General features: G+C 57.3%; 1 protein-coding gene across 4 annotated transcripts in view; it reads left to right on the plus strand.

Annotated features, from left to right (window-relative positions):
• PRR5 (proline rich 5) overlaps positions 1 to 20,157 on the plus strand; it is a 61,909-nt gene that overhangs the window by 29,945 nt on the left and 11,807 nt on the right. For all 4 annotated transcript variants that reach the window (XM_074391171.1, XM_074391172.1, XM_039463148.2 and 1 more), the window contains 2 exons: positions 9,697 to 9,777; positions 17,328 to 17,376. In XM_074391171.1, coding sequence (XP_074247272.1) covers positions 9,697 to 9,777; positions 17,328 to 17,376 — 130 coding nt within the window. The remainder of the gene's footprint in view (positions 1 to 9,696; positions 9,778 to 17,327; positions 17,377 to 20,157) is intronic.

Genomic DNA, 20,157 nt, shown 5'->3' on the forward strand with positions numbered 1-20,157 from the left:
CGTGTTAGCCAGGATGGTCTCGATCGCCTGACCTTGTGATCTGCCTGCCTCGGCCTCCTAAAATGCTGGGATTACAGGCATGAGCCCCCACACCTGTTTTTGTTTTTTGAGGTTTGTTTTTGTTTTGTTTGAGACAGAATCTTGCTTTGTCACCCAGGCTGGAGTGCAGTGGCATGATCTCGGCTCACTGTATCCTCCATCCCCACAGGTTCGAGCAGTTCTCCTGCCTCAGCCTCCCGAGTAGCTGGGATTACAGGCACCCACCACCATGCCTGGCTAATTTTTGTATTTTTTAGAGAGACTAGTTTAGTTTCACCTTGTTGGCCAGGCTGGTCTCGATCTGACCTCAGGCAGTCTACCCACCTCGGCCTCCTGAAGTTCTGGGATTACAGGTGAGACCCACCACACCCAGCTCCCTCTCCTTTCTCTTGTAAAAACGCTGGGTACTGCATTTAGGGCCCACCCTAAGTCCAAGATGACTTCATCTCCAGATCTTTAATTAGACTCCAGAGAGTTGCTGGAATTACCCCTGCAAAGACCCTATTTCCAGGTCAGGTGTGAGGCTTGCTCTGTCATAGGAATTGAATCTAAGTCATTGATCCATTCATTCATTGACTGCTGGCACTGGGCTGTCCAGGGCATAAATTCAGCAGAGAATAGCCTCCTGGAGCTTAGAGTTCCCAGAGGGAGGCGCTGGTAAATAAACAGAGAGGCGAGTAGCCGGAGGTGGGCTTGGTATGGGAAGATGGTGAGCCGGGCACTCGAGGGCTGAGCGCTTTGCCGGGGCCCGCCTTCCACTCTTTCCTCCAGGGATGTTGATTCTGTAGGCAGGAAATGTTTGGTTTTTTTTTTTCTTTTGAGACAGGGTCTTGTTCTGACACCTGGGCTGGAGTACAGGGGCACAATCATGGCTCACAGCAGCCTCGACTTCCCAGGCTCCAGCGATCCTCCTACCTCAGCCTCCCAAGTAGCTGCAGGTGTGTGCCACCACTCCTGGCTAATTTTCCTTCTTTTTTTTGGTAGAGGTAGGGTTTTGCCATGTTTCTCAGGCTGATCTCGAACTCGTGAGCTCAGGCACTCCACCCACCTCAGCCTCCCAAAGTGCTGGGATTACATGCATGAGCCACTGCACTCAGCCCAGGAAATGCTTGTAAGGGAACTGTGGATGCCAGGCTGGCCTCCCTAACAGAACCTGAACCGGGACCCCAGAGCTTGTTTCCTGAGTGCCCACTCCTCATCTCTCGGTGAGGTTTTGCCCCCAGCCCATGACAGGTCTGCCACCCAGTGCCAAGGCTGCAGAGACATGTCCCCATCGGGCTCTCCCAGGTGGGTAGGGTGACAGATAAAGACTCGAAGGCTGACCTGCCACTCCCCCTGCCCCCCATCCTAATCCCCTTCCTCCCTCTCTCCCTCCGTTCTCAAGGCCCCTTGTCCCTGTTCCCTGCCGGCTCCCAGGCAGCTCCGGGTCGCTCCTCACTGGGTCTGGCCCCTGCACCCCTGTGGGGCCTCGAAGGCCGCGCTCCTGGGCTGCGGGGCCAGGCAGGCTGTGCTTCACATCTTCCGCCTGGAGGAGGAGGCGGGACATGAGTGGCCTCGGGTGTGTGCCCTGCAGGCAGAGCTGAAGTAGCCCCGGGGGAGGGCCTGTGTGGAGAAGGGCCTGCGCCAGCCTCAGGAGCTGGAGCATGAGGGTGTCCAGCTTGGAGGCTCCGGCGGGGACAGGCGGCGCAGTGACCCCCCGGGCCCTAGCTGTTAACATGCCCTCCATGGGCTCTGTGCTTGTGCCCTGGGCCTGGCCCCAGCCTCTGTCTCCTGGCACCCGAATTCAGGAGTTCAGGGGATGCACCTTGCCATCCCTTCCTGCCCCTCCCAGCCCCAGAGGCTCAAGAGAAACTCCCAAAAGATGCCCGAGATCCAGAGCAGGCCCCAAAATGCCACGAGGGCACATGGGGGTGCCCAAGCCCTCTGAGCCAGCACCCCGCCAGTTGCCCTCACCTCTGGGATCCCCGTCAGGGCCGACCACTGCAGGACACCCCTGCTGGGCGTAGGAGGAGCTCCCCCAGCCCCACCCCTGCAGTCCGTCCCAACACAAGCCCCTCCATGTGTTTGGGCTGGAGGGCCTCAACTGTGATGGGATGCTTCCTTCATGCCAGGCCTGCGTCTCCCAAAAGCTTGAGGCTTTAGAGAGCTGGGCCCACCTCCCCCTTGAAGTGGAGGCACAGGCAGGCAGGAGCCGTGCCGGGCCCCCAGACGCCCGCTTGGCGCAGAGCAGGCGATGTTTCACTCCACACAAATCCACCTCCAGGCTAGGGTGACTGTCTTCAGCTTACAAATAGGGAAGCCGATGCCAGAGGAGGAAGGGAACTCGATCAGGATCCATTGCTAATGTCAGGGTCTGGGGTCTGAACCCAGGTCTGACATGGGGCCAGGACACAGGGATACCCGAGGGTGCACGTCCTGGCTGGGGCCAGGGCGAGGTGGGTGTTGGTGGCAAGAGCTGGCTTCCATAGCTAGGATCGGAGCACGGGGCAGGACCCTAAGGGACCCTGTCTGCACCCTGCTGGTCCTGGACAGGAGCCAGCTGAGGCCGTGACCACTCCAGCCACCCGCCCCAACCCTGCCTCTGTTTCTCCCCAAGCAACACCGTTCCACATTCACAGCAAGGGTACTACCTACACCCCGGTCTGTGCTGGGTTCTATGGATGACGTTTCATCCCCACAGCAACCTTTAAGGTGAGCTCAGTGCTCCCATTTTTCAGATGAGCAAACTAAGGTTCAGAACTGAGGCTCAGAACAGGGCAGCTGGGCGCGGTGGCTCACACCTGTAATCCCAGCACTTTGGGAGGCCGAGGCCATAAATCACCCGAGGTCAGGAGTTCAAGACCAGCCTGGCCAAGACGGTGAAACCCATCTCTACTAAAATTACAAAAATTAGCCAGGCGTGGTGGCAAGCGCCTATAGTCCTAGGTAGTCGGGAGGCTGAGGCAGGAGAATCGCTTGAACCCAGGAGGCAGAGGTTGCAGTAAGCAGAGATCTCGCCGTTGCACTCCAGCCTGGGTGACAGAGTGAGACTCTGTCTCAAAAAAAAGAAAAAAGAAAAAAAAAACAAACGGTACAGGGACTGCCCAGGTGAGCTGGGGCGGAGGCTGGGACTCAACCAAGGTCTCACAGGACGCACCTGCCCTCGGGGGCCTCTGAAGGCCAGAGGATGCTGGCTGAAGCCTCAGGCTGGATGGGGGTCTGGGACAGTGAGGGGCCCCGAGTTCGGCTCCCCACCACCCCTGCCTGCTTGCTCTGGGTCCCGAGCTCCCTGCCCCTCGGAAGCAGCCTGGATGTGATGGGCCTGTCTCTTGCCCTGGTTCCCAGAACCTGTGAATTTAAAGCTTTATGTGTTGAAAAGGACATTGTAATCACAAGGGGCTGCGTAAGGGTGGGGGGGGGGGTAAAGAGACGGAGTTGCAGTGACGAGGGCAGAGAGTTTGGAAGGTGTCACGCTGCTGGCGGTGAAGATGGAGGAAGGGGCCCCAAGCTAAAGAGTGTGAGCACCTCTGGGAGCTGGAAAAGGCAGGGACAGGTATTTCTCCCCCTTGCTGAGCCTCCAGAAGGAACAGCCCCACCAACACCTTGACTTTAGCCCAGGGAAACTGATTTAGAACTTCCCGGCCAGGCGCAGTGGCTCATGCCTATAATGCCAGCACTTTGGGAGGCCCATGCAGGCACATCACCTGAGATCAGGAGTTCGAGACCAGCCTGGCCGACATGGTAAAACTCCGTCTCTACTAAAAATACAAAAATTAGCAGGGCGTGGTAGTGCACGTCTGTAATCCCCGCTACTTGGGAGGCTGAGGCAAGAGAGTTGCTTCAACCTGGGAGGCGGAGGTTGCGGTGAGCCGAGATTGTGCCACTCCAGCCTGGGTGACAGAATGAGACGCCATCTCAAAAAAGCAAACAGAAAAAAGAACTTCCGACCTCAGAACCGTGAGGGACTGAATTTGAGTTGCCGTCAGCCACTGAGTCAGGCATAATTTGTTCCAGTGGTCACGGAAACCCACACCCTGAGCAACTCTCTTTCCCTCGAGTGTGTGTGTGTGGGGGGGGCATGCCACTCCGACCCCCACTCACAGCCCCTCCCCACCCTGCCTCATGCTGGGGAGGGGAGCGTGGAGGTGGGATGTGAGCCACAGGGGCCGGAGGGTGGGCAGGCAGCTGCAGGAGGCGGAGGACTCACCACTGTCCCCCTCCAGGGCCTGTTTCGGGCAGGTGGGGCGGAGCCTGGCTTTGCCATTTGGGCCTAGATACCCCCACACAGCCCGACGGTGGCCCTAGCCAGGGTGGCCACAGGCAAGTGCCCCCAGATCAGCCCCTAGGGCCTCAGCCGTTCCTCTTCAGGCCAAGCCCCAGCGGCAGCCCGTCTCAGCCCCGTCTCAGCGCTGCCAGGCGCCCTGGAGCCTCCCCAAGGGTCCCGCCCTTCTCTCCTCCCCTGCCCCCGCCCAGCGCTCGGGAGGTGCTGACCCCCCTGCTGGGACTTGGCCTGGCCCTCCTGAGATGGGGAGCCCTGCCCCGGAAGGGCTCTGCCTGCTCGGGCTGGAGGACTTCCTAGAGGAGGCAGTCCACGTCTGGAGAAGGGAGGTCACGGGCCATTTCCACTCAAGGCCGCATCCAGAAGCCATGGCAGAGTCCCCTGTGGTTTCCAGGGGACACTGACACGTGCCCCAGTGGGCCTCTCTTTGCTGACAGGAGGGGCAGCTGGGGTTTCGCTTCTGTTTTGGGAGATGCTGGGTCACATGAGGGCCTCCTACCCTGGCCATCCTTCCTCTGTCCCCGAGTGGCCCGCAGCGAGTCTTGTTTACCAAACACCCTGACCTCTCCCGAGGGTTGGGGTGGGGTGGGGAGGAGCAGAGGTCCTGAGCCCCCGGGGGTGGGGGAGGGGCCTCTGCGGGTACCAGCCTCTGAGTCTGGACACGTCCCTCTGCGTCTTCTGGTGTAACTTGGGGGCTGGTGGTTAGACACTGAGAAGCCACAGAGTAGGTGGGCCCAGGCCGGGTGTGGGCAAGGTGTAGAGGTGAGCCCCTCCCTAGAGCAGGGCAGGGCAGGGCAGGGAGGGCGTGCTGAGCTCACAACACCCCGGGGGCAGGGCTGTCCCGAGAAGTCCATTGTCCGGAGGGACACGGAACCACCGAGCGGTTAGGTGACGTGGCCGAGTTACCGGGCCGGGAAGCGTAGTGCTGGGGTTCCAACCCAGGCCTGCACCCTGGACTGACCTGCGGATGGGAGGAAGGTCGGGGTCCGCAGAGGGAGCGGGCGGGCGCGGGGAGTGTGGCTCGGGGGACAGACGACAAGGCGGGGAGCCCGAGGGGTGCTCAGATCTCTGCGCGGGGAGGGCGCGTCCGGGGGCTCGCAGGCGGGTGTCCCCTGACGGGCTCACTGGGTTCTGCTCTGTGCAGCCGGAGTGTGCCAGGCGGGGCACGGGGAGGTCAGCCATAAGCCTAAGAGAAGACGGTGGTCAGAGCAGCTGGCTGTCCGCACAGCCGTGAGGGAGGGCGGTGGAGGGACAGCCTCTGGCAGCGGGGACACTGGGACGGAGGTCCCCGGCGGGAAGAGGCCAGCGCGGCTCCAGGGGCCTCGAGGGATGGTGAGGAGGGTGGTGTGAGTGACGCCAGAGGCCCCGTGGTACAGGGTCACCTCAGGCAGGGCTCCCAGAGTGGGCTGGAGCCCCCCGGAGGTTTAATGAACAGGAAGGAAGGACGTGGGCAGCCCAGGGCAGGTCACGGAGGACAGCAGGGCCAATGCCAGCCTTGGACGCTCCGGCAGCCCTGGCTACACCCCCGTCGCCTCTGCGTGACTTGGGTCCCACAGTGGTGCCACCATCCGCTTTAAGGGAGGCCTGGGCCGCGGGGGAGAACTCAGGAAGGCGACCCTGAACCTCCAGCTGGGGTCTGGGGATAGTGGCCAGGAGTCCCGCCACCCCCCATGCCCCAGAGGCCCTCCCGGCAGATGCAGGGCTGGGTGGGGCTGGCCCGGGCATCTCCACTAGCTCCTACCCACCCAGCAGCTGCCACGGGGCTGGGAGCGCATCTGCAGCCGTCAGAATTCCGGGTGGCTGCCATCGGAACAGCTGGTTTCCTAGCGGACTTCCCTCCGGAGTTTCAACTTTTTTTAAGTCTGAAAATGAGGGGGCGGGCAGCTCTACGGTGACATAGTTGTAGGGCTGGGGACACCTTAGGGCTTCTCACAGCGTCATCCCAGCCAGGAGGGGTGACCGGCCACCAACCTCTCCCCTGGGCCGGGGGCTCATCCTTCCCGCTCTCTGGGGGTGGCGCAGTCACTATTCTCAATTTAGCGAGAGGAAACAGGCGGTAGAGAGGCTGCGTCCCCAGCCACGGGACTAGGGAGCGTTTCGGTGCAGTCGGGCACCCCAGGCCAGCGTGATCTTGGCCGGTGCCCGCTGAGAAGCTGATGAAGCCCTCGGCAGCGCTGGGTCTCAACCTGCCACTGGGCAAGGCCAGGCAGCAGCTGTGGAACCTGGCACAGCCCCCGCGCTGCCCACAGCCTCCTGGAAGCATGTGGACTATGAAGCCTGTGACCTAGGCCTGGCTCCGTGTGGGGACGCTGCCCAGGAGAAGGGGCACAGGGGAGTTCGTGTGCACAGGGTCCAAGATGCCGGCTGCTCTGTGACCTCCGGCAGAGGACCTAGCCACTTGGGCCTTGGTTTTCTTATCTGCAAAATGGGTGCCCAGTCACAGGGAAGGGTGGAGTTGAAGCAGATGGAAACGGTGGGAGCGTGGTGGCGGCTGCCCGCTGTGCGGTGTGGGCAGCCGTCCCCTCCCAGGTGAGAAGTGTGATGCCGGTCTGCATGGGAGCCTGAGAGCTGCAGCCACATCCTGGATGGGAGGTGCCTGTGCCACCCAGACCTGGGTCTCACCCTGAGGACCTCTGGCCAGCAGTAGGTACTCGTGACCCGGAAACTGAATCAGCAAAGTTCTGGCAGGAAGAGGAGGGAGTCCTAGGGTTTCTTGGGGACGATGGCCTCTGAGTCAAGAGGAGTCGCTGCTTGACTGTAGACGGGAAGGAGAAGGGCCTTCCAGACAGGAGGGGCGGCACAGACTGAGACCCAGACACGGGCCGGGCGCGTGGCTCCCACGGGCAGCCCCAGCACTTCGGAAAGCTGACCCGGGCGATCCCGAGGCTCCGGTGTTGGGAGCCGTCCCGGCCAACATACTGCAACCCTGTCTACTACATAACGATCAGAGACGAGTCAGTCGGCCGACCACGCGTCAACACGAGGTTTCCCCCTGACAAGTTTTGTAAAAATACAAAAAAATCAGCCGGGTGTGGTGGCGCGTGTCCGTAGTCCCAGCTACTCAGGAGGCTGAGGCCGGAAAATCGCTTGAACCCGGGAGGCGGAGGTTGCAGTGAGCCGAGATCGCGCCACGGCACTCCAGCCTGGGCGACAGAGAGACTCCGTCTCAGAAGCCAAAAAACGCCCAGAAAGGTGGCACTGCCCAGAGGCTCCGGCTGTGTGGGGCAGAGCGCAGGATACCGGGGAGGGAGGACCTCAGGCCGCAGAGGCTGGGCGCCGTGGGGGGCGGCGAGAGGCCGGCTCGTGTCATCGGAGGTCCAGGCAAGCCAGGAAGGGGTGCAGGGAGAGCCCTAGGAGGCGAATGGGCCAGACTTCAGGGTCGGTTGGATTTGGAGGGTGAGGGAGGTGAGGGTGAACTTGCACCAGATGCTCACCAAGCTTCTGCCCTGAGCCCGGGACCGTACAGAGCCTCGGCACACGGGGCCTGAACTCGGAGGCTGACACACGTGGAGACGGGTCGATCAGCTAACCACGCCAACTCGAGCTCCCCACTGACAAGTGCCGACCAAGCCAATGGCGGCTTCTCCTTTGAGGGAAGGAACTGGGGACGTGCAGGTCGGAGCTGGCGGGGAGCCGAGCGGAGGCAGGGGCACATGCAGGGGTCCCGTGGCTGGCGGCTGCGTCCCCAGCCCAGCTGGGTGCAGGTAGTACCGGGTGTGGAGCTCTCCGGGAGGCGTTAGCAGGGGGCCTGGCCCAGGGGCACCGTGAAGCTCATGGGGAGCTTCAGACCGGGGAAGCAGCAAACTCCAGCCTACAGGCCAAATGCGGCCCACGGCTTGTTTTTGTAAATAAAGTTTTATTGGGACATTGCCGCGCACATACCTTTGTCTATTTGCTACAGCTGTATGGGTTGGTTCGTTTTGTTCATGTTTTAGAGTAACAGTTCTTACTGTGTTGCCTAGGCTGGTCTCCAACTCATGGCCTCAAGTGATCCTCCTGCCTCAGTCTCCCACGTGCTGGGATGATAGGTGTGAGCCACCAATCCGGTCTTGGCTTTTTGTTTGTCCTGTTTTTGTTTTTGTCTTCCAAGACGGAGTCTGGCTTTGTTGCTCGGGCTGGAGTGCACTGGAGCCATCTTGGGTTACTTAGTCCCCTGAGTAGCAGGACTACAGGCACGCGCTACCGCCTCCGGCTCGTTTTGGGGTTGTTTGGTTTTTTGGTTTGAGACAGCGTTTCGCTCTTGTTTCCCAGGCTGGAGTACGGTGGCACAATCTCTGCTCACAGCAGCCTCCACCTCCCGGGTTCAAGGGATTCTCCTGCCTCAGCCTCCTGAGCAGCTGGGATTACAGGCGCCCACCACCATGCCCAGCTACCTTTTTTTTTTCTTTTTGTATTTTTGATAGAGACGAGGCTTCTCCATGTTGGTCAGGCTGGTCTCGAACTTCTGACTTCTGGTGATTTGCCCACCTCAGCCTTCCAAAGTGCTGGGATTACAGGTGTGAGCCAGCACGCCTGTCCTCATTTTTGTATTTTTAGTAGAGACAGGGTTCTGCCATGTTGGCCAGGCTGGTCTCGAACTCTTGACCTCAGGTCATCCACCTGTCTTGCCTTCCCAAAGTACTGAAATTATAGGAGCGAGCTACCATGCCCAGCCTGTTTTTGGATTTTGTAGAGATGGGGTCTTGCTCTGTTGCCCAGGCTGGTTTTGAACTCCCAGCCTCAAGCAGTCCTCCTGCCTTGGCCTCCCAGAGTGTTGGGATTACAGGTGTGAACCACCGTCCCCCGCTGCCACAGTTACTTCCCTTCACAGCAGTCAAGTTGAGCAGCTGTAGCAGAGACTGGTGACCCATGAAGCCCAAAAGATTTGCTTTCTCTCCGTCTGCAGAAAGCATTCGCCAGCTCAGAGAGTTTTAACAAGCAGGGACAGGAAGCATGAGGGAGTCGGGAGCTCCGCAGCTGGCTAGGGACGCAGTGATGCTCCTGAACTCGGGTGCCCATGGAGGTGGAGAGGGCAGCAGTCCACAGGACCCACAGGACCTGGATGTGCTGGGGGTGGGAGAGGTGCCGGGGGGTTCATGGTTTCTGGCCTCGGCAGGGCGGGCTTAAGAACCCAGAATGGAAGCAGAGCCGGCTGAGTTTGGCCACACAGTGTGTGTGCAGAGGGGATGGGGGCGAGGTCCCGGGGTGGTGACCAGGAGGCCCCTGTTGATACCGACTGGGCTCCAGCGGGGCCAGGCCGGGGGTGCAGGGCCTCGGAGTTGGCATGGGTATCAACAGGGTCCTCCAGTGATGGCGATCCTGCTCTTCTAAGAGAGAGGGAAAGAGGAACGGGGTTCTGATGGTCAGCCCGGGGGCCCCCAGACCTGGGGACTGCAGTGTTCTCTTCCCTGTGCCCGCAGCATCCACAACGGGGTGATCGCCGTCTTCCAGCGCAAGGGGCTGCCCGACCAGGAGCTCTTCACCCTCAACGAGGGCGTCCGGTGAGTGCCTGTCCCACCTCGGGCCGGGGTTCCTGAGCCGTAGAGAGGGCTAGACCCGGAGTCAGAGGCCCCGGCCAGGCCCCTGACCCACCGGCCACACCTGGGCTTCCTCCCAGAGGCCATCTGTCAACAGGAGAGCGAGAAGTTAGCAGGGGCCACATGAGACCAGGATGTGGCTTCCCGAGCTGCCATATGGGCCGTGACCTCTGCCCCCCACTTCAGGCCTGGTGGGCCTGCGCCCCCACCCTCCAGAGAAAGGTCTTGAAGGGGAAGTGGGGTGGGGCCTGGACAGCAGCTGGAGATGTCGCCCACGGCCCCCACCAGTGCGGGGCATCATGAAGGATATTTATTCTGTGAAAGAGGAAGGACCCACCTGCCTAATGACGGGAGTGTCATTCCCGGAAAAGCACGTCCAGCCTGCCAAACGCCGCTGTTTCCTGTGACTAGCCGGGAAGTGAGGATCGCGAGCCGCGGGCTGGACGCACACCCGCTGAGCTGCTGCCCCGAGCCAGGTGGCGGGAGCTTCAGGGGAGCCTACGGTTGCCGTTTGTAGTGGAGGAGGCCAGAGCTCGGAGAGGTCAAGAGACTCGCCCCAGGTCACACAGCTGCTCCAGGGAGGCGGTTCCCAGCTGAGCTGTTTCCCTTGGCCCTGACCCTGTTACCTTGTCCCTGTGTCAAAAGAATGCTGGACCTTGTCCTTGTGTCAGAAGAATGCTGGCAAAATAGGCAGTCCCCCTTTCCCTTGTTATTCAGGAGGAGAGTCAGTGGCCAGGCCAGATTGTCACACGTAGGCACCCCACTCCACCCTGTGTGCCGGAGCTGAAGGGGCCCTTACATGTGGGTCAGCTGAGGCCCAATACATGCCACTCGCTCAGGGTATCCTGCTTGTCTCTGGCTCATGTGGCCAAGACAGGGGTGGGGCTCCAGGAACTCATTTTCCTGAGGATCCTCTGCTTGCGAAATAGGAGCCTAAAGGATCTGCTGGGGGTTTTGGGGTTGGGTTTGGGTTTGGGTTGGTTTTTGAGACAGGGTCTCACTCTTGCCCAGGCTGGAGTGTGGTGGTGCAGTCTCAGCTCACTGCAACCTCCGCCGTCTGGGCTGAAGCGACTGTCCCACCTCAGTTTCCTGAGTAGCTGGGACTACAGGTACGTCCTACCACGCCTGGCTAATGTTTTATTTTTTGTAGAAAGAGGAGTCTCATTACCCAGGCTGGTCTGGAACTCCCGGACTCAAACCATCCTCTAGGGATGCTGACCTCCGGCCTCTCAGTGTTGGAATTAAAGGTGTGAGCCACCATCCCCGCTAGCTGCGTGTTTGAACAACCATAGAAGGAATTATTTTTAAAGTTATAACCCAGCGGTAGGCGCCGTCCCCAGCTTCGGACACCCTTCTCCCCTGACCCTCCTTGGTGTGAACAGCATTGGTAATTGGCTGATTCTTGCTGCTGCTCTCCATGGGGCTGACTCAGAGCAGGCGGCCTCCCCAGGAGTATACATGGGGGCGCGGGCACCGAGAAGCTGCCCTGGGCCTCAGTGTCCCCTCACCAGCCCCAGGCTTCTACCCAAGAAAGGGGTAAAAATCGGGTATTGTGTAGGACTTTGAGTTGCTGGGCAGTTAGGTTATTTGGAGCAACTTCTTTTTATCCAGTTCAGAATTAAGTGCTGGAATGTTTAAGTCATAGTACCAGGGTTTTTACTAAAGCCTTGCTCTGTCCGAGCCTTGGATCAGGAGTTTCCACACCAAACCCATCCACGGCCTGGTGCAGTGGCTCATGCCTGTAATCTCAGCACGCTGGGAAGCCTAGGTTGGGGGATTACTAGAGACCAGGAGTTTGAGACCAGCCTGGGCAACATAGCAAGACCCCTTCTCTATTAATAAGTATTAACTTTTTTTTTTTTTTTTTTTTGAGGCGGAGTCTTGCTCTGTCGCCAGGCTAGAGTGCAATGGCGTGATCTTGGCTCACTGCAACCTCCACCTCCCAGCAATTCTCCTGCCTCAGCCTCCTGAGTAGCTGAGATTACACAGGTGCACACCGCCATGCCTGTAGAGACGGGATTTCACATGTTGGTCAGGCTGGTCTCAAACTCCTGACCTCATGATCCACCCACCTCAGCCTCCCAAAGTGCTGGGCTTACAGGCATGAGCCACCATACCCGCCCTGTATTAACGTTTTTTTAAAAATACTCATCCACTCTTCACTGCAGCACTGAGGAGTGGATGCCTTGTTATCTCCATTTTACAGAGGAGAGACTGAGGCACAGAGCAATTGATCAAGGTCACAGGGCTAATAGTGGATAGAGCTGGAGCCCAGGCCCCTGACTTCAGGGCCCTCAGGTTGTTCAACCCTTCACCCTACCCTGGCTCTTCCCAACGATGTGGCCACATTAAGTTAAATGACTTTAGCTTGCACGGAGTGGCTCACCCGGTAATCCCAGCGCTTTGGGGGGCCCTGGCGGAGGGATTGCTTGCATTCAGGAGTTCAAGACCAGCCTACGCAACGTAGCGAAACCCTGTCTCTACCAAAATACAAAAAATTAGCTGGGCAACAAGAGCAAAACTTAATCTAAAAAAAAAAAAGAAAAGAAAAGAAACTGAGTCTTGATCTGTGGCCCAGGCTGGAGTGCAGTGGGGCAATCTCGGCTCACTGCAACCTCCACCTCCCAGGTTCAAGTGCTTCTCATGCCTCAGTCTCCCGAGTAGCTGGGATTACTGGCATCCGTCACCACACCTGGCTAATTTTTATATTTTTAGTAGAGACAGGGTTTCCCCGTGTTGGCCAGTCTGGTCTTGAACTCCTGACCTCAAGTGATCTACCCGCCTCAGCCTCCCAAAGTGCTGGGGTTACAGGGCTGAGTCACCACACCTGGCCTCATTTCTCTTAGGTTCATACACCTAGCAGTGGAGTTGCCGGGTCCCTTGATAATTCTGTGGTTAGTCTTTTTGGGTCACTCTCGCCTTTCCCACAGCAGCTGCACCGTTTCACTGTCCCACTTAGCAGGGTCTGAGCAGGTATGAGAGTTCAGTTTCTCCGTGTTCTCACCAACCCTTGTTAATTTCCAGTGCTTTCATTCCGAGAAGTGGCGTCTGTCTGTGGTTTTGATTTGCGTTTTCCTGATGACTGGTGATGTAGAGTATCTCTCCAGGTGTTCACTGGCCATTTAGATACCTTCTTTGGAGAACTGTCTGTTCCCACCCCTTGCCCATTTTTCATTTGGGTTGTCTTTGTGTTGTTGAGCTAGGAGAGTTCTTTCTGTGTTCTGGTTCTAGACTCTCCTTAGATACTGGTCTGCAAATCTTTCCTCCCATCCCTTGAGCTGTCATTTCACTTCCTTCCTGTGTCCTTTGAAGCACAAAAGGTTTTCATCTGGATAATGTTCAGTTGTCCAGCAATTTTCTAGATCTCTTCTTTAATCACCTTTCTTTCTTCTTCTTTTTTTTTAAAGATGGGGTTTCTCCACGTTGGCCAGGCTGGTCTTGAACTCCTGACCTCAGGTGATCCACCCACCTCGGCCTCCCAAAGTGCTAGGCTTACAGGCGCAAGCCACCGCGCCCGGCCTACCTTTCTTTCTTCTAAGGTACAGAAATGGGCACACGTTGCTTCATTCTTATGCCACCACACCTGGCAAATATTTATATTTTTAGTAGAGACAGGGTTTCATCGTGTTGGCCAGGCTGGTCTTGAACTCCCAACCTCAAGTGATCTACCCACCTCAGCCTCCAAAAAAAAAAAGTCTTTTTTCTTTTTTTTTTTTTTTTTTTTTTTTTAAAGAGACTGGGTCTCAATCTGCTGCCCAGGCTGGAGAGCAGTGGCGTGAACATAGCTCACTGCAGCCTGCAACTCATGGGCTCAAGTGATCCTCCTACCTCGGCCTCGTGAGCAGCGGGAACTGCAGGTGCCCAGCACCAAGTCCAGCTAATTTGTTTTATTTTTTGTAGAGATGAGGTCTTGCTGTATTACCCAAGCTGGTCTCAAACTCCTGGGCTCAAGTGATCCTCTGCCTCAGTGTTGGGATTATAGGCATGAGCCACTGCACCTGGCTGAGAAAACAAGAAAAAAATCTTAATGATTAAGTCACTCTCCGTCCAGAGGGCTGCTGGTTTAAGGACCCAAGCATTTTTTTTTTTTTTTTTTTTTTTTTTTATGAGACGCAGTTTCGCTCTTGTTGCCTAGGCTGGAGCACAATGGCGCAATCATGGCTCACCCAACCTCCGTCTCCCGGGTTCAAGCAATTCTCCTGCCTCAGCCTCCCAAGAAGCTGAGTTTACAGGCATGTGCCACCACACCCAGGTAATTTTGTGTTTTTAGTAGAGACAAGGTCTCTCCATGTTGGTCAGGCTGGTCTTGAACTCCTGACCTCAGGTGATCTGCCCACTGGGACTTCCCAAAGTTCTGGGATTATAGGCGTGAGCCACCGTGCCCAGCCCACAAGCCTCTTTTTATCTTGATGGCTTTGGATAATATTATCCCTAACAATGTCATGATGCGACCCACCCTCTTAGATGGAATCTGAGGCCCCGCCACTTGTGCTCAGTTATGAAGGCCGTTCCCCCTGTGCTCAGTGGCCTGGGCTGCTGTTGCCGCCTGTGTTGTGCCAGGGTGTCCATCTGGGGCAGCCTCTCTTCCAACGTCCCATGTGGCTGATACTGGTCTGTCTTGGACGGTGAGAAGTGCATCTGAGTCCTCAGGGTGGTGCAGGAGCTCATGGCCAGGAGCTCGGCCACTTGCTCTGGTCCCTGCAAGGCCTCTCCTACTGGCTCCTAGCCAAGTCGCAGATGCTCTGTCCCTGCTCAGCTCCAGCACCAGGTCCTGCTGGCGCGGCTGCTCCCAGGAAGCAGCAAACCCCGTGAACGGGTGTCCCAGCCTCTGCCTTCGGACCCCACAGCTGTCTCTCTTGAGGCTGACGTCCCAGGTGACACCCAGCCTGTCCCCTCTGTCACCTGCTAGCCCCTGGGGGCCCGGGATTTGCTGCAGCTTCATCCCCTGGGCTCCCCTCCTGTGATCTGAGGATACCCATGGCCCCTCTTCTCCCTCCCTGGCATGGTTTTTCTTTATTCCCAGCAGGCATGGGGCTGGCTTGGGGTTTCCCTTAGGGTGTGGTCCCAGCCCTCGTTCAGCTCAGCTCCGGCCATGCGGCCTTGCCTGCAGCCTGTCAACAGCGGGTCTCATGTTCAGGGCAGAGGTGCTGTTTGAATTTAAACTGCTTGACTGTTAAGTTTCCCACAATGCCGGAATGGGCAGGCCGTCGTCTCATGTCCTATAGGAAGGATGCCTGTTTTTAATGCTCAGGACTAGGGCTCCAACCTTGAGTTTCCTGGTCCACCCTTTGACTTCATCATTGCACTCCCAGAGCCTCCGTCTCCCCAGCTCTGGAATGAACATGGTTCACATCTTGCAGGGCTTTTGCATGGCTGGAGCTGCTGTCCCACCCCTCCCCTGCCTGGAAGGGGCCTCACAGGTCAGGAACGAGGGCATTCCAAGTGCTGGCAGCTGCCAGGTGGAAGTCACCTGTCCATTTAGCATTCGTTGTGAGCACCATCCACCTGCAGGCTTGAAAGGTGGAGGCGGCGGGCGGCAGCATTCCTAGCCAGAGACAGTGAGGCCCGAACTGGCCGCTCATCCTCAGCCTGTGGTCAGTTCAGATCTGAGGCTGTGTCTGTGCTCTCACTGGGGTCCGGGACTGTTGGTGGGCTTAGTACAAATGCACGGATGCTCAGCCAGTCGTGCCCCTCACCCGGGCCCAGAAAAAGGAGTGGGCTGAGTCCATTCAGTGTGAGCTGCTGGCTGAGAGGAACATCACAGGAGGCAAGGGGAGCCCGAGGGGTGGCCGGTGGATCGGAGCCACCCCAGGTAGGGCTTCATTAGGGCCACTCCGGGATTTCCAGCCCTTGGGAGCTGAGGGGCCTCTTGGTCCTGAAGAAGACATTTATTCATTTATTCCTTCATCAGCATTCACGCCCATACTCATCATGGGCGGGGAGAGGGCGAAGAAGGCTTTTCTGGGCTCCAGCTGCTGCAGATCCCGGCTAACCCCCAGGACCCTCTGTTACAGATGGAGGGTGTCTGGGTTCTTGGCCCTTTGAACAAAGAATTGGACAATACACACAAAGAAAGCAAGGAAATAATTAAGCAGCAAAAGCAGAGATGTCTTGAAACAGAAAGCACACGCCACAGAATAGGAGCAGGCCAAGCAAGCGGCTCAAGGGCCTAGTTGCAGAATTCTCTGGGGTTTAAATACCCTCTAGAGGTTTCCCATTGGTTACTTGGTGTACACCCTATGTAAATGAAGTAGTGGCCTGCAGTCAGTCTGATTGGTCGTGGAACGCGACCAATCAGAAGCTGAAGTGAAGCACCCTGTGCGAATGTTCGATTGGTCGTGGAACGCAACCAATCAGAAGCTGAAGTGAAGCACCCTGTGCGAATGTTCGATTGGTCGTGGAACGCAACCAATCAGAAGCTGAAGTGAAGCACCCTGTGCGAATGTTCGATTGGTTGTGGAACACGACCAGTCGTTTTACTGTTTGGTTATAACCAGATAGAGAAATGAAAAAGACTGTATGGTAAAATGAATAGGGCACTACAATTTAAAACGTTGGGGCCAGGTGCAGTGGCTCACACCTGTAATTCCAGTACTTTGGGAGGCCAAGGCGGGTGGATCACTTGAGGTCAGGAGTTCGAGACCAGCCTGGCCAACTTGGTGAAACCTCCATCTCTACTAAAAAATACAAAAATCAGCCGTGCCGGTGGTGCACGCCTGTAGTCCCAGCTACTCGGGAGGCTGAGGCAGGAGAATCACTTGAACCCAGGAGGTGGAGGTAAGATTTCTGGTGTACTTGTTGGGAGTCATGTCGAGGGCCTCCGCGCTGACAGTGCCCGTGTGCTTTCAGCCTGGCTGGTGTGGAATGTGATGCTCCTGTTCTCTCGGGCCCTGGAGGTGTGCAGGGAGGGAAGGAGGAATTGTCAGCATTGAGTGTAAAGGACAAGAGTCAGATCTCAGCGCTGGCATGTCCCATGTGGCCCTGGTCTGGTCTCTTGACCTCTGCGAGCCTCTCTCACCTCCCCTGCAGTAATAGGGGAGCTCCAATTCATACCTGCAGCTGGGTTGGTGACTGAATGAGCTTCCCTGGCATAAAGAGGAGACGCTTGGGAAGAAGCTCTGCAGGGGGAGAGAGGAGGAGCCCTTGGCATCGGGGATTTGGGCAGGTGGAAGGCGGGAACAAACCAGGCGTTGCAGGCCCAGCCCCGCCAGGTGTCTCTCCAGAAGGTGTGAGACACAGAGGCCACTGTTGTCCCTCTGAGGACCCCTCGGCTTGCTCTGCTGTGAAAGGGATGCAGGGACCTAGTTGATGAGCCATAGCTGCGTCCCATGGAGGCCTGGGATGTGTGACCCAGCCCCTGCAGGTCTGGATGGGTGGGATTTGTCCACTTCCCATGTTTTTGGGCTGAGCAGGCTGGTCTCCCGCTGCCCAGGAGGCCCCTACCCCAGTCCCTGGGTCTCCCATCCAGTGCCCTGGGGTCTGGGACTCACTCTTGTCTCCCTTCCCACCCACAGGCAGCTGCTGAAGACAGAGTTGGGGTCCTTCTTCACGGAGTACCTGCAGGTAAGTGGGTCTAGCCCCAGCCAGGCTGGGCCTGCCTGACGAGCCGGCCAGAGAGCACCGGGGTTCGCCTGTGCCTGGGGGTGTGGTGGGCCGGCTCTTCTGCTGTCTTCCTGTGGTTCCAAGGACCTGCCTGGGTCCCTGTCTAGCCACGTGGATTGTTGTGGGGGTTAAATAATAAGACATGCTCTATTGCCCAGGCTGGAGTGTAACAGCGTGATCTCAATTCACTGCAGCCTCCGCCTCCCGGGTTCAAGCGATTCTCCTGTCTCACCCTCCCCAGGTGCTGGGATTACAGGCACCCACCATCATGCCCAGCTAATTTTTGTATTTTTGTAGAGACAGGGTTTTGCCACGTTGGCCAGACCAATCTTGAACTCCTGACCTCAAGGCAATCCGCCCGCCTCAGCCTCCCAAAGTGCTGGGATTACAGGCGTGAGCCACCGCGCCGGGCTAAGGCACAGTGAATTGTTAGCTCTGTGCCTGGCACATGATTGCCTCCCACTGGTTGTAATTATGTCCCTCCCCCCAGACCCCCAGGATGTCATTCTAGGTTTGGGGCGTGCGTGGCCCCAGTGACCTGAGCTGCATGGTGGTGATGGTGGTGGTTGTGCCATCAGCATCACCCACAGCGTCTGTCGCGGGTGCTCAGCAGCTCACCTTTGCTGCGCCCCATCCGGCCAAAAGGCCTGCACTGTCAATGCACACACAGGCAGTATGGTGGAACGTGGCACTCAGAGAGGTGATGCCACCTGCCTGAGGTCACACAGGGAGAAAGGGCAGCCAGTGAGGCCTGGCCCAGTGCCCCTTCACCTGTCAGGGCTGCCATGGTGCTCAGGGCCCTGCTCACTGCAGGGACATCTCGTGCAGGCTGGGAGCGAGGCACCTACCTTGCCCATTGGGTGGGATGAGGATGTGCCTGTGGTCCTTCAAATCATACTGTTGTAGGGGTTTTTAAAAAACATTGGCCAGGTGCAGTGGCTCATGCCGGTAATCCCAGCACTTTGGGAAGCTGAGGCAGGTGGCTCGTGAGGTTAGGCGTTCCAGACCAGCCTGGTCAACATGGTGAAACTCCATCTGTATTAAAAAAAGAAATAGAAAAATTAGCTGGGCCTGGTGGCAGGTGCCTGTAATCCCAGCTGCTCAGGAGGCTGAGGCACAATTGTTTGAACCCAGGAGGTGTAGATTGCAGTGAGCCGAGATCACGCCACTGCACTCCAGCCTGGGTGACAGGGCAAAGCTCCGTCTCAAAAAAAAAAAAAAAAAAAATTGTTCTTTAACAGCTTTATTGAGGTATAATTTACGTGCCATACGATTCACCTATTTAAAATGTACAATTTTTTTTTTTTTTTTTTTTTTTTTTGAGACGGAGTTTCGCTCTTGTTACCCAGGCTGGAGTGCAATGGCGCAATCTCGGCTCACCGCAACCTCCGCCTCCTGGGTTCAGGCAATTCTCCTGCCTCAGCCTCCTGAGTAGCTGGGATTACAGGCACGCGCCACCATGCCCAGCTAATTTTTTTTGTATTTTTAGTAGAGACGGGGTTTCACCATGTTGACCAGGATGGTCTCGATCTCTTGACCTCGTGATCCAACTGCCTCGGCCTCCCAAAGTGCTGGGATTACAGGCGTGAGCCACCGCGCCCGGCCTGTTGTGTCTTTTGAGACAAGGTCTTGCTCTGCTGCCCAGGCTGTTGGGTGTGACAACGGCTCACTGCAACCTCAACCTCCCGGGCTCAAGAGATCCTCCCACTTCAGCCTGCCGAGTAACTGGGACCACAGGCACGTGTCACCACCCCTGGCTAATTTTTCAATTTTTTGTAGAGATGGGGTCTTACTCTGTTGCCCAGAGTCTAGTCTTGAACCCCTGGGCTCAAGCGATCCTCCTGTCTCGGCCTCACAAAATGCTGGGATTACAGGTGTGAGCCACTGCGCCTGGCCAGTTTTTACCATATTCACAAAACGGTACAACCATCACCCCATCTAATTCTGAGACTTTTTCATTACGCCAAAAAGAAACCCTGCACCCATTAGTAGTGTCTGCCCTTACCCCCCGCTTAGCACGAGGCAGCCGCGCACCCACGGTCTGTCTCTGCATTTGCCAATTCTGTACATTTCCTTTTTTTTTTTTTTTTTTTTTTGAGCTGGGAGTCTTGCTCTTGTCGCCCGGGCTGGAGTGCAGTGGTGTAATCTCGGCTCACCACAAGCATCTCCACCTCCCGGGTTCAAGCAGTTCTCTTGCCCCAGCCTCCCAAGTAACTGGGATTACAGGCATGTGCCACCACACCCGGCTGATTTTAGATTTTTAGTAGAGACAGGGTTTGTTCATGTGGTTCAGGCTGGTCCCAAACTTCCAGCCTCAGGTGATCTGCCCACCTCAGCCTCCCAAAGTGCTGGGATTGCGAGCCACCGCGCCTGGCCAGTTTCGTACATTTCGTATCAGCGACACCACACGGCGTGCCGACTTATCTGGACTCTCACTTAGCACCAAGTTCTTTCTCGCTTCGTTTTTTTGATGTGGATGGGCCGCATTTTGTGGTCCATCATTTCATTGCTGGACACTTGGATTGCTGAGACCACACACATGGTTCTCAGCTGAGCCGCCCTAGGCAGTGTGCACAGGGTCCCTGAGGTGGGGTGCAGCTGGTGGGCCCAGCCTTTGGTCACCAGAGTCCTCTCTTGCTGCAGAGTTCTTTCTTCACTGTGGGACATGCCAGGCATCCTCCTGCCCAGCTGAGCCTAGTGCAGGGGGCTCTAGGATCTGCCCACCTGGTGGGATGTCCCTGT

The sequence above is a fragment of the Saimiri boliviensis genome, chromosome 21 (genome assembly GCF_048565385.1).
Source record: "Saimiri boliviensis isolate mSaiBol1 chromosome 21, mSaiBol1.pri, whole genome shotgun sequence".
Lineage (NCBI taxonomy): Eukaryota > Metazoa > Chordata > Mammalia > Primates > Cebidae > Saimiri > Saimiri boliviensis.